We start from the raw sequence: 14,180 nt of genomic DNA, 5'->3' as shown, positions 1-14,180 counted from the left end.
AATGCATTACTATGTGATTATACCAAATACCACTGACTGTACACTTTGGATGAACTGTACGCTTTATTTATATGTATTGATAAAATTAATTTGTTAATAATTTTTTAAAAGGAAATTTGAACTGAAACTGCAAAAAGGAAAAAAAAAAAAAAAACAAAGTTGTGGGCGAACAGGCCCAACAGAGCAGGAAAGTAGAAAATAGGAGGAACCTAGTTCTTTGATATCCTTGAACACTAGCCCAGGACTCTTTTACTTCTGAACTTGATACACAAGAAAAATGAACCCTTTACTTGTTTAAATCACTAGCAGTTGGATTTCCAATTGCTCTCAAAGGTATTCTAATTGATACAAACAATACCTCAAAATTTAAACGTACATATCCTTTAAAACAACCATAAGGATTTATTCTGGGAAAGGAACTGAATAAATACTTAGAGACATACATATCAGGAGGTTTACTACAATATTAGATTTCTGATAAGGAAAAATTAAGAACTTGAGTATATGCCCCTAGGATTAATTAAAAAATTATGGTATAACCATACAATGGAATACTATGGACTCATTAAAAACAGAATTTATTTTTTAATAACTTCATGGACATCTCTTCCTTTAAGTGAAAAAAGCATGTTATAAAAGTATAGTAATTTTTTATTGATTTTAAGAGGTACATATATTATGTAGATTATGAAACTCTGGAAAGACAAAACACCAAAAATGGTATTGGAAATTATCTTTGGGTGATCACCATTTTCTTTTTTACGCTTTTCTGCACTTTCTGAATTGTTCACAATATGCATTTAGTATAAATTTTTTCTCAAATTATAAAATAATTGTTCACAGAAAAAAGATAATGACATAACAATAAGATGCTAAAGATAAACAGCTCAATAGAAATAACTTAAAAATTCAGATTCTATTGATAAAACTGACCAACTGTTTTTTTTAAAAATTAAACACAGAACAAAGAAAGTGTGAGTGAATATCTAACTGATTTTGAGATAAGATCTTTGAAAGTTCAAAATGATTAAAAAGTTTGCCCAGGGAAGCGGACTTGGCCGTGGTTAGGGCGTCCGTCTACCACATGGGAGGTCCGCAGTTCAAACCCCGGGCCTCCTTGACCCGTGGGGAGCTGGTCCATGCGCAGTGCTGATGCGTGCAAGGAGTGCTGTGCCACGCAGGGGTGCCCCCCACATAGGGAAGCCCCACGCGCAAGGAGTGCACCCCGTAAGGAGAGCCGCCCAGCGCGAAAGAAAGTGCAGCCTGCCCAGGAATGGCGCCACACACACGGAGAGCTGACACAAGAAGATGATGCAACAAAAAGAAACAGATTCCCATGCCGCTGACAACAACAGAAGCGGACAAAAGAACACGCAGCAAATAGACACAGAGAACAGACAACTGGGATGAGGCGGGGGGAGGGGAGAGAAATAAATAAATCTTTAAAAAAAAAAAAAGTTTGCCCAAATGAAAACTTAGATTTTTCTATATTAAAATTACTGTAAAGCCAAAATAAGACAAAGGACAAACTTGGAAAATATTTATTACATATAAAAGACAAAGGTGAGTATCTATGAAATAAAGAAATTTATAAATTAATAAGAAAATGGAAAAATTCATGAACAGGCAATGAGCAAAAGAAGAAAACAAATGGTCAATGCATTTTTTAAAGGTCCATCACACTAAAAATGCCACTCAAAACAGAAATAAGATTTTGTCTTTCCTATTAGCAAGAAAGTTTTTTCTCTACTTAATGTTGACAAGGATGAGGAGAGACTAACAGATATCAGCACTAATGCTAGGAAAGTAAACCAGAATTAGGAAAGCAATTTGGCAATATTTATCAAAACCTCATACTTTTTGATCCAGAACTCTTTTTCTAGGAAATAATCAAAGATGAGGTCATAGAATAACGTCCAAAGATGTTCCCTATAGAATTATTTATTAATTTTTTATTAATTATTTATTAATATAGGGAATTATTATAATTCCCTATAGAATTATTTATTAGTAGCAAGAATTTGTAAGTAATAAAAATAGGCAATAGGAAATTGATTACATCAACACATTTGTAAAGTATCAACACAGATACTTTACCAATGTTTTTTGAAAAATAATTTCCTGTACAGAGGAATGTTCACATAATTAAAACTAGCAAAACACAAAACCACATGTTTTTTGTTCATAGGTATAAAAAAATGATTAGAAACACACTAAAATGACAAATTACTCTGAAGCAAAGAACCATGGCTAAGTCAAGTTTTGTTTATACTTCTTTGTACCTCACAATTAAAAAAGAAACTTAGGGGTTTGTTTAATTTTGCCTTTTTACTTAACTAAAACTGACCTGAGAGATAGCGGATGAAATGAAAATAGTAATGGGGACATGGATCCTAGGCAAGTTATTAAACCAAACCTCTCAGAGCTTTTATTTATTCAATTATAAAAAATTAGAATAAAATAATACAAATAATGCATTTAAAGTATCTCTGGCATAAAGATGTTTGTTAAAAATATATTCTCCTTAGTTGATAAATTCAGTAAGATTTTTTTAAAGACCTTTTTTCTTTTTTTTGGCATGAGAGAACATAGCAAGCAGCCTTAATGTGTTCATTCTAAATTTTATCTGAATGAATAAATACACAAGAATAGTCAAAGAAAAGCCCAGAAAACGAATAAGAAAGGTGCCTGGCTCTACAAAGTATTAAAACATTAGAAAGTAGAAAGAAACAGTAACTTAAACTACATGGCACCAACACCAAAACAGATAAATCAACTGAATAAACAATAGTCCAGAAATGGACTCGAGTATTTTTAGAAACTTAGTATATGATAAAAGATGGCAGAAATGAAAAAGGAAAAGAAAAAAAAAGAAAGATGGCACTTTAAAACCAAAGCAGAAAAAAAGGCTTAATCACTACATGACGCAAAAACATTTGTCTAGTCATTTGAAAATAATAAAAGCTGGTTTACAACCTCATTCTTTACATCAAAGTAAATTCTAGGGTGATCAAATATTTCAAAGTAAATACTAGAAGATAACATAAACAGAAGCAGAAAGTACACTAAAATGCCATAAGGAAAAAATTTGATAAATCACATAAAAATTAAAATCCATATGCCAAAACATTATGAAGGGGGTTGCTATACTTACAACACACATGACAAAGATAAAATTCCTTATTGACAAAGAATTTAATTTGTTAAATTAAGGGAATATAAAATTTTACTCTCTAAATTGTCAAGCCTTTTTGAAAATGAAAGAGAATTTGGCACTTGCAATTAAATTTTTAAATATGTTGGGAAGTGGATGTGGCTTAAGCAATTGGGTTCCTGTCTACCATATAGGATGTCCAGAGTTTGATGCCCAAGGCCTCCTGGTGAAGGCGAGCTGGTCTGTGTGGTGAGCTGGCCCACACGGAGAACTGGTACAGCAAGATGATGCAACAAAAAGACAAAGAGAGACAATAAGAAATGCAGCAGATCAGGGAGCTGAGGTGGCGCAAGAGAATGATCGCCTCTCTCCCACTCCAGGAGGTCCCAGGATCAGTTCCTGGAGCTGCCTAATGAGAATACAAGCAGACAAAGAACACACCGAGAATGGACAGAGAGAGCAACGGCAGGGGGATTAAAAATATTTTTAAATATGTGCATTCTTTGACTCAATAATCCCAGTTCAAGGAATTTTTTAAAGATTTATTTTATTTATTTCTCCCATTCCCCCCATTGATATTACAATATCAAAACACACAGGCTTTGGGGGATCGGGTTTAGCTCAGTGGTTGAGTGCCTGTTTCCCATGTATGAGGTTCTGGGTTCAATCCCCAGTATCTCCTAAAAAAAAACCTTAAAAAAATAAAAGTCTCTTGTAGTCAACAATAACAACAAAAACAACAACAAAACACATAGCCACATCACCTAGAAAAATTCCAATCTCTTAGCTGGCAGCACAACTTTCCACCATTCTGGCTCAACCTCCTTTTTCACACCTCTCTAGGAAGGATCCATGGTCCCATGACACCAGATTATTCACCCACCTGACCTCACACGGCATATGTTCTATCCCTACCCTGCAAAGATTTTCCCTCTCCTCTAATATCTTTCTCCAAGGCATAATTTCTACCTGCCCAAAATTCTACACAACTCTCAAGGCTGTATTCGAAAGTTACTTTCTCCAAGTTGACTTGGCAGTGGGAATGAGGTGGAGGATACTATGTTAACTATACTCCCTAAAGATATAAGATGTCCCTGCTAAGTGCTCTCAAAATGTTGTGAATGGGAAGACTTACCACATCATTGTAACTGCATACTGTCATTTGACTTTCTTTCAACAAATACTGCTCACATTTATTCTATGACAACCATTGTGCTGAAGATAAAATCATCAACCAGACAAAATGCCCTTTCCTCGAGGAGTTTTTATTCACCACTAGATGTTAAGTTCCATAACGAAAGGAGCATTTCTATTTTGCTGTAATATCCCCAACACGATGCCCACTAGCCAATAAACATAAAAAATATTTTGAAGAATAAAACTATTTTTAAAACAGAAATGACTACCAAGAAAGCTCTGTGCGTTCTGATTTACTATAATCAAGTTATACCAATTCTATGATTCTAAGGCTCATCCTACCTATTCAGAAACAGTAACAAGAAGAGAGGTGAAAGCTCCACTCTACTCCTGAATTCTAGTATTAGCTCTGCTAAAATGCAGTAAGTCATTTCAACCTCTCTAGTCCCTGAACTATAAAATGAGAGAAGACAGCTAGTCTTTAGGAGTCCTTTCCGTTACATGACTCTCCATCTACTATTGAATAAGTACATCTAGAGAACATCACGAACCCTGCTAAAAGTCATTAATACCTGAAATCTATCTCCAGTATCAAAAGAGAATATTTAGGAAGGACAGAAACATTATCTTTAAATTTCTTCAGGACTAATATGTAGAAGAATGTTTGGAATTTGCTCTGTTCGGCCCTAGAGAAGAGAATAAAACTAGTAGCAGAAGTTATGGTGAGACAGGTTTTAGCTTAATTAAAGGAAAAACGAAACAGAATTAGTCAAAACTAGGAGGTAGTAAGTTCCTCCTCTCCAGAGGCATTCAAACAGATATCAGACTACCACTTGGAAGGGATTCAGGTATCTCAAGAGAAAACTGAACAAAGGTACTTTCACCCTGACATGCTTTGAGTCTATGATTCCTTCAAAGTTCTTCCTGTTCTTTCACTTGGAGTAACAGCTTCCTCTGTGATCCAACAGCACTGACTCTTATCTACTATAGACACCATCTCAGGACACACTGGTGTGCCAAAGGCTCACTCCTCCACCAGATCACAAAATTCTTATTCATTCCTATAACCCCCCACATTACCAGGAACAACTGTTCTACACAAAAATAAACAAAATAAATGTTTAGTAAGCATTCCTATGAAGACTAAATTTCATGATTACATAAGAAGAGTGCATCAAATTCACTGGATTAAAAAAAGCTAGGGGAAATGGACTTGGCCCAGTGGGTAGGGTGTCCGTCTACCACATGGGAGGTCCGCAGTTCAAACCCCGGGCCTCCTTGACTCGTGTGGAGCTGGCCCATGCACAGTGCTGATGCGCGCAAGGAGTGTCGCGCCACGCAGGGGTGTCCCCCACGTAGGGGAGCCCCACGCTCAAGGAGTGCACCCCATAAGGAGAGCCGCCCAGCGCAAAAGAAAGTGCAGTCTGCCCAGGAATGGCGCCGCCCACACTTCCGGTGCAGCTGACAACAACAAGACACAGCAAATAGACACAGAGAACAGACAACTGGGGGAGGGGGGGGGGAACCAAATAAATAAATAAATCTTTAAAAAAAAAAAAAAAAAGCTAGTGTACATGTAGTTGAGATATATTAGAAATTAGAGCTCTTAATAATCAAAGGCAGTTTCATTCAAGAGCAGCCAGGAAAGAAATAAGAATCAAAGGATATTATTAATACGTAATTCCCAGCTACTGCATATTGGGACATCAGAGTGATAAGAATGGGGTAGGGTAAACACAGGGCTTCTGTGTTTTGAGTCAAATATCTCTCCAAGTTTATGGCTGGGAGATTTACCAACTTATAATCAAACCAAATACATGAATTATTGAATAAAGGGTGTTAAGACAACGGACTATCTATTTGAGGAAAAAAAGTCACATCGAAAGTAAATTTCAGGGAAGTGGCTTGGCCCAGTGGTTAGGGATTATGTCTGCCACATGGGAGGTCCGCGGTTCAAACCCAGGGCCTCCTTGACCCGTGTGGAGCTGGCCCATGCGCAGCGCTGATACGCGCAAGGAGTGCCCTGCCACGCAGGGGTGTCCCCTGCGTAGGGGAGCCTCACACGCAAGGAGTGCGCCCGTAAGGAGAGGCGCCCAGTGCGAAAGAAAGTACAGCCTGCCCAGGAATGGTGCCGCCCACACAGAGAGCTGACGCAGCAAGATGATGCAACAAAAAGAAACACAGATTCCTAACGGCTGACAACAACAGAAGCGGACAATGAGAACACGCAGCAAATAGACACAGAAAACAAACAACTGGGGTGGGGGGGGAAGGGAGAGAAATAAATAAAATAAATTTTAAAAATAAATAAATAAGTTGAGTACTGATTAGTTGGCACGTGTTTGTAAAAAAAAAAAAAGTAAATTTCATACTCTGGTTTCTCTTCAGATCAAATAAATCTTTTGGCTTTTACTAAAAAAAAAAAAAAAAAAAGTAAATTTCAGAGCTTGTAGCTCCAGCAGTTGAACACCTTCTTCCCACATAGAAAGTCCAGGTTCAGACCCCAGTGCCTCCTAAAAACAAAAACAAAACAACAAGCAAACAAATGAAAAAACCAGCTCAAGAGTGCTCATGTGGCTCAGTGGTTGAGTGCTGGCTTTCCACATAAGGGGTCCCAGGTTCAAGAAAAAAAAAGAAAAAAAAGTAAATTTCAGATGTGCAAGTTTCCCCTGCAAACCAGAAAGCAACTTCCCAGCAAGTTCTGCTGATGTGGACACTCCATGAAATTCTCTGCTATTCAGAGGGCCATAGCTCTACCTTCTCCAACAAGGTCTGGATCTCAATTCTGAAAGTAACCTCTTTCAGATCTATTCCTTCCTTCCATGTTCTGCCTCAACCCTAAAGGTACTGGCTGCTCCTTGTATTTGTTATTCTTGTATCCCTTAGAGTTTTTTTTGTTGTTGTTAGTAATCTATCAGAGTTAATAACTCATATTAAACTTACCCTGTTTAAATTAAAAAATAAATTCCAGATGTATTAAGTACTAAACATAAAAGGCCAAACCATAAAAGCATTGGAAAATTAGAATTTTTTTAAATATACATGAGTGCTGGGGAAGTCTTTCTATGCAAGAAAAGAAATCCAAAAGCCAGAAATGGGGGGAAAAAAATTAAAGATTTTTGCAGAGCAAAGATAAAAAGATAAATGATAAAGGAGACAAAACCATGCAATACATACCAAAGAGCTATTATCTATTATTTACAAAGAGCTCCTACAAATTTAATGAGAAAATAATAATACAATAGACATAAAAGTACAATATATATAAATATCCAATTCACAAGAGAAATAAAGGTGGCTATTAAACAAAAAGATGCTTGGTCTTACTAATGATCAGGGAAGTCCAAATTTAAAAGCTATCATGTCCCCTACCTGCTTAAAACCCTTTAATGGCTTTCCTATAGTTCTAAGAATAAAGAGCATTAAGGCCAGCCCATGACCACTTTGCACATTCTCATTCTACCTACTCCAGGCACAATGATCTTTTTCTTCAGTTTTCTTACTTATCCTGCCTCTTCCAAAAAAGGAACTCTTGCCCATCCATCAGATCTCAGCTCCAGGACCACTTCCTCAAAAGCCTTTACCGATCTCCCTAAATGGGTCGACTCCCTCAATTTTAGGCATTCATAGCATTTGTACCACTCAAAGATCATCAGGCCAAAAACCTCTGAGTCATCCTTGATTCCTCTTTCTCTCACATACTATCCAATCTATTAGCAAATCCTGTTAACCGTACCTTCAAAATATAACATCCATTGCTACACCCTGATGCAAGCCCCATCATCTTTTTCCTGGATAAATGCTACAGTTAACTGAACGGTCTCCTTTCCTCCCTTTACTGCCAATTCAGTAGCCAGAGAGACTCTTAAAAACATGAGTCAGATCATATCACTCCTCTGCTCAAAACCTTTTCAGTGGTTCCCATGGTAAAAGATAATCCTGACAATCCTTCTAGGGCCCTACAAGATCTGCCCCAACCTCAATTTCTCTGACCTCATATCCTTCTTACTCTCCACCTAGATATCTTCATTTCAGCCAAACTGACCTCTATTCCATTCTCAAACATGCAGCATGCACTCTCCTTAAGGCATTTACTCAAATGTCATCTTCTCAATTTAGGCTACCCTGATCTCCCTACTTAAAACCAACCTCCCCTTATCCTCCTCTACTTTTTCTTTTTTTTTCCACAGCAATTACCGCATTTGCTTACGTTTGTTGTTTAGTATCTGTTTCTCCCATACTAGGGCAGGGTTATTTATTATCTGTGTTGTACACTGATATATCCCAAATATCTAAAACCATGCCTGGCAAGCATGTGTTGAATAATTTTTAAAAAAATTTATAAAGCCTGATAGGTGTCTGTGGAATTAACTAATTAACGGCTATCTGATTCACTACCTGGGAACATGGTCTGTGTGTGGTTTTGTTCATCAATCTATTTCCGAGAGCCTAGCATAAGGTCTTGCACAGAATAGGCACTCAAATATCTGTTAAATGGAAGAACACCACTTTTTTATCTATCAGAAGATACAAATTTTAAATGAGTGACATCATCCAGGGCTTGTAAAACTGTAGGGGAAATCCAAACTCTCATACACTGTTGGCAAGTATGTAAACTGATAGCTTTTTTTTGAGAACTAGCAATAGCTATTAAAATTTAAACCACTCAGAACTCATGCCCTTTGACTCAAGAGATTTTAAAGAAGCAAACACAAGAATACCTGAAAAAAATATACGTAAAAGGACATTCATTACAGCACTGCTTATAAGATAATAATTGGAAGCAATCTACTTGTCCATTATAGGAAACACGGGTGAACAAGTCATACATGATGCATGCATGTGATAGAATACTCTTTTAACAAGAATGAGTTAGCTAACACTGACCTAGAAAGAGGTCCATGATCAGATAAATAGGCCAGAGGGCCCTGCTATCAGATGGTCTAGATGTGAATTCTGGCTCCCCCAATTACTAGCTGTATAACTCTATAGACACAGTTCTTTAATGTCTCCATGCTTCAATTTCCTCATCCATAAAAGTGAAACAGTAATAGCATTATAATAATATTCACCTCACAGCTATGAAGATTTCCTGAGATAATGTATGCAGTGCTCATAACACATTACATGGCCATACAAGCGTTGCTAAATACATAATTGTAACTTATATTAAGTAAAACAGACAAGTTGCAAATAAATCTGTAAAGCACAGTCCATTTCAGAAGTAAAAGGTAGCATGTCTGTGTAACTAAAGAAAAAAGTCACAAAGGATAAAAACTGTTAATAGGGGTTACCCCTAGGAAATGTGGGAAGAAGTAATCTACTTCTTAATATACATACTTTTTTTTCTACGGAGGTACCAGGGACTGAACCCAGAACCTCATACATGGGAAAGAAGAACTCAACCACTGAGCTACATCCACTACCCTACATACTTTTTTAATGGAGGCATTATAAAAGACATTTTAGAATTTTTAAATAAAAAAGTAAAATCAGAGCAAATGTTTCTAAGTTATTTAATTAGATTAAAATAAACACTAAGATTTGAAAAAGTTTACACTCAAATGACTGCTTAGTTTTGATTTAATCAGTTTAACCCAGAAGAATTCTGCTATATATGTATTTTTTTAAAGATTTATTTATTCCCCCCCCCCCTGCTGTTTTTGTTGTCTGTGTCCATTCACTGTGTGATCTTCTGTATCTACTTCTTTTTGTCTTCTCTTTTTCAATTTTTCTTCTCTAGGATTCACTGGAATTTGATCCTGGGGACCTCTGACGTGGAAAGAAGTTCCCTGTCAGCTGCACCACCGCAGTTCCTGGTTTCTACTGCACTTCACCTTGACTATCCCCTTCTTCTTTCTTCTGTTGCATCATCATCTTGCTGTGTAACTCACTTGTGCAGGCACTGGCTCACCAGGCAGGCATGCTTTCTCTTCTTTTTCACCTGGAGGCCCCAGAGATCGAGCCCAGGTCCTCCCATATGGTGGGCAGAAGCCTTATCACTTGAGCCACATCCACTTCCCGATATATATTTTTTAAATCAGCAGGGCTAGGAAATTCAAGTGTGCTTAAAACTAAAATATAAGAAGTAATCTATATGAGGTCAGCTAAAGAGAAAAATTAAACTTCTAAGATGTTGACATGAGGCACTCACACCAAATTTTCTCTTTTTGTAAACGGTAGCTGTGGCTGTCCATTTACCACACTAACTGAAAATAAATATTGCAAACAACCTCAACCAAGAGCAGGGGTTGAATTGAAATTCAATGTGAGCTTGAATTGAAATTCAAAAAACATTACTTTTGTGGGGACGTGTTGGTGCGGGTGTGATATAATTATTAAATAATACCCAGTATAGTGTGGACTTAGTAAGAGGTTCATGGTTTTCACCTGACTGGCAAAGAAGTCCCTGTAACAAGAGAGGTTAGGAACCTAACCTAACCTAACCTAACCTAACCTAGAGTCACAGGATTTGAAAAATAAGGAACAAACCTGTATTAAGAATAACCACACACACACACAAAAAAAAAGACAAAAAGACAACAACAAAAAAGGAACAACAAAAAATGCAAGACTTCCCAAAATTAATTTTTCAAACTGTCAAGTGCTTAGTCACTTCATCCAGTTTACAAGGAAAACCATTTCACATCCTCACAGAGGCAGGGAATTTTGATTCCAGACTGTCATGCCACCTGAGCTGCCTAGACATTTGTTTCCACACAACTCAAGAGAAGGCAGTAGCCATCTCAGCATAGCTACCATTCCAGATAGTTTGAAGCCACTAAGCTCTCTGGGTATTCTGCCTCTGACTGCAGTAACAAAGAGGGGTTTGTTCTTTCCTGACCACAAAGGCAAAAGGTGAGAATAAAACATGGCCTCACAACATCCCAGTTACCTCTCTCTGACAGCCCACCAGAAATGCTTCCCCTCTCTTCCACTGGAACAAAAACAGCAAGCAGATTCTTACACAAATCCAGGTGCCAGTATTGGACATACCCCCTCAGGCAACAAACAAAGTCCAAAATAGAGGCTTTGGAGTACATTTCCCAGAAAGCAGACACTCGAAATCTGGTAACACTGTGTCAAGTTCCCCAAAGGAAAAAAAACAAAATATAAGATTTTGGCGAAGGTTATTTTAAGAGATAATCCCAGGCAAATGCAACAGTTTTTAAGTACCTACTATGTGCCAAGCACTGCATTCCAACAGATCAGAACACACACTGTTTAAAGAAATACACCTGCAAGAATTTTCTCAAGTAGATACAGTAGAACCTTGCCAAAAACCAAGCACATTCTTTCCCAACTCCAGATAGTAAAACCTGGAATGATGTAACCAATCTCTGAAGCAGAAGCAGACCTTAGTTCAGGTCCCAGGACCTGAAGCGGTTCTGACAACCAACCAGGGTTATTTAGGATGGCACTCTTTTCCTTTCAACAGTATAAATTATACGAAAGACACATTTCCTCGACTTCAGCATTCTCAGACACCACTCTCATTATTCCCAATACTGGCTATCACTTCACATACATACATGTTACCATGATCAGACACACTATAAAGGGATGAATTAACTTCTTTTCATTGGGTTAGAATGCTGATGTTCAAAGAGGCTAAGAAACTCGGCCCAGAAATTCCTAGTGAAAGAATGCAGGGCTTTTGTCTTTTAGACTCAGGGGCCCCAGCACTTACCATTAGGCCACACAGCCTCTCAAGCAACGTTACTAAATCCAGTTACTGATCCCAACTACTTTTGTCACCAAATGGTGTGCAACACGCTCCGTAGCATGGATGAGGGAGGGCGCATATGACCACCACCTAAGCAAAGTTCTTTTTTTTTTCCCCTGAACGAATTCAGCACATGTTCCTGATTTCCATTCTCCCCATGGGCAGAACCCACGTGCCGGTCCCACCGCTACCCAGCGCGGCTGCCTCTTCAGGCTCCCCCAAGCTCCCCGGCTTCTGCCAGGTCTCCCGCAGCCACCCCGCGCCCTCCCTCCGTCCTCCCGCGAGCGCCGCCCGCGGCGCGGCCCGCCCCCTCCCCAGCGCCCGCCGCCCAGGCCCCCGCGCCGCCCTCGCCGGGCGGCCAGCCCCGGGGCGCGCGCGCTCGCTCCTCCGCCCCGCGGGGTCACCCCGGGGCCTGCGCGTGCCCTTCCCGCCGCCTGCCCGCGGCGAGATCCCGGCGCGACGCCCGCGCGGGGCAGGCCGCGCCCGCCGCGCCTGCCATGGTGGGCGCCTCACCCTCAGGCTGAGGAGCCGGGCCCGGCTGCGCCATGGCCCGGCGGCCGGCCTCGGGGAGCGGGGATGGGCGGAGGAGCGGCGTCCGGGGCTCCCGCGGGCTCAGCTGGCGGAAGAGGCGTCAACCGAGCCGCCGCCGCCGCCGCCCAGGGAAGAACCGCTAAGGCTGGAGCCGCCGGCGCCGCCAGAGCCACGGGCAGAGACGGACCCGAGCGCCGACCTCCGCCTCCTCATCCTGACAGCGGGAAATAAGCAGTGCGCAGGCGCCGGGGGATGGGACACGTGACGTTGCCCTGAGGGGAGGGGAGGGGCTTCGCGGGGAGGGGAGGCTGGGGAGGGGAGGCTGGAGGGCAGGGGAGCTGGATGCTGTAGATCCGCCGGGATGAGGAACAGGGCCGGACATTTAGAGTCAGAGGGAAAGGAGGAGGGGCGGCGGCGGGAAAGGTCCGTCCTCCCTGGGGGGGGGACCCTCCCTGTCCCCAGCCCCTCCGCAGAGACGAAAAAAGAAAAAAAGGGAGAAGGACGAAAGCCGCTACTTCCAGCTGTGTGATCTTGGGCAAATCACCCAACGCCCTGAACCTCAGGGTCTTCCTCTGTATAATGGCTACGAAACGTTTAAATGAGATAAATTGTGAGGAACTGTTTCCGGCAGAACTGGGACTGGAACTCAGGTCTTCTGATGCATAGGCCACTGCACTTTTCCATTAAACAAACTTGTATGTGCCAGGCACTGTGCAAGGTGCTAGCGATATAGCTTTATGCAAGACAGACACAGTCCCTGCACCCTTCAGGGCAGAAGAGAGAGAATATGCAGACAGTACTGCCCTTATTCCTGGACAGGAGAAGCCCCTGCTCTAGGCCCCGTCTTTAGAGGGGCCCCTCAAACCCAATCTGGCCATACTCTTCCCCAGAGAGTGAGGAGCCCACAGAGTTCAGGGGACATGCCCAACTGGCACCTGTGCCCTGCCAGGGTCAAGTTCTGGGTATTTGTGACCCCATAATTCGCTCCCTAAGTGGCTGGAGGATGGGACTTCTTCCCCAGGTCCCTCCTCTTCAGGGCAGGGTCTGGGCATCCCTAAAGGGAGCTAGGGGCAACTGTGTTTTGGGGAAGCAGCACAGCAGTTGGACATTCAAGCTGGAGTGCCCACAGATTCCTAGTGGTGCGGGACAAAGGTTGGAAGACAAGGCAGGTGGGCCATGCACCAAGGCCGGCCAAGACCTCCGTGAATCTCACCATCTCATTCAAGTGCAGAAATGTGAGGACTCCAGGAAACTAGATTTGAAGCTGGTCTTCCAGGTCATTATGAAAATATATTTGTCAAGGTAGAAGAATTACGTTAAGGACAGCAGTTAGTTGGTGTGATTTATAGTTTTAAATAATTCAGATAGATGATACCTGGCCTCTGTACTTTTGCCACAGGTCCTGCTAACATTGGGGAAGGGCTACATATAGACTTGATTTTTTTTAGCAGTTAATATCTGCTGTTTGTTTTTGTTTTTTTTTAAAGAGAGCTGTGCCTCAGAGAGCAAACAGGGTTTCCCTTCCTAATACATGTCTATCACGGCTGGGCAGCCCTGTGCTTACCGGTGACCTTTAGCCAGGCTAGAGCAGCCCAGTTCATACTCTGTTTTGTTGTGACAACTAACCCTAGG

General features: G+C 40.9%; 1 protein-coding gene across 1 annotated transcript in view; it reads right to left on the bottom strand.

Annotated features, from left to right (window-relative positions):
• The window catches only part of RABEP1 (rabaptin, RAB GTPase binding effector protein 1), a 134,986-nt gene extending 122,194 nt beyond the window's left edge, over positions 1-12,792 (bottom strand). The window contains exon 1 of the mRNA XM_058283718.2: positions 12,531-12,792. Within this exon, the coding sequence (XP_058139701.1) occupies positions 12,531-12,564 (34 nt within the window). The 5' untranslated portion in view covers positions 12,565-12,792. The remainder of the gene's footprint in view (positions 1-12,530) is intronic.
• Positions 12,793-14,180: the final 1,388 nt, after the last annotated feature.

The sequence above is a fragment of the Dasypus novemcinctus genome, chromosome 21 (genome assembly GCF_030445035.2).
Source record: "Dasypus novemcinctus isolate mDasNov1 chromosome 21, mDasNov1.1.hap2, whole genome shotgun sequence".
NCBI classification, from domain to species: Eukaryota; Metazoa; Chordata; class Mammalia; order Cingulata; family Dasypodidae; genus Dasypus; species Dasypus novemcinctus.
This window is presented reverse-complemented; position numbering and strand designations above follow the sequence as displayed.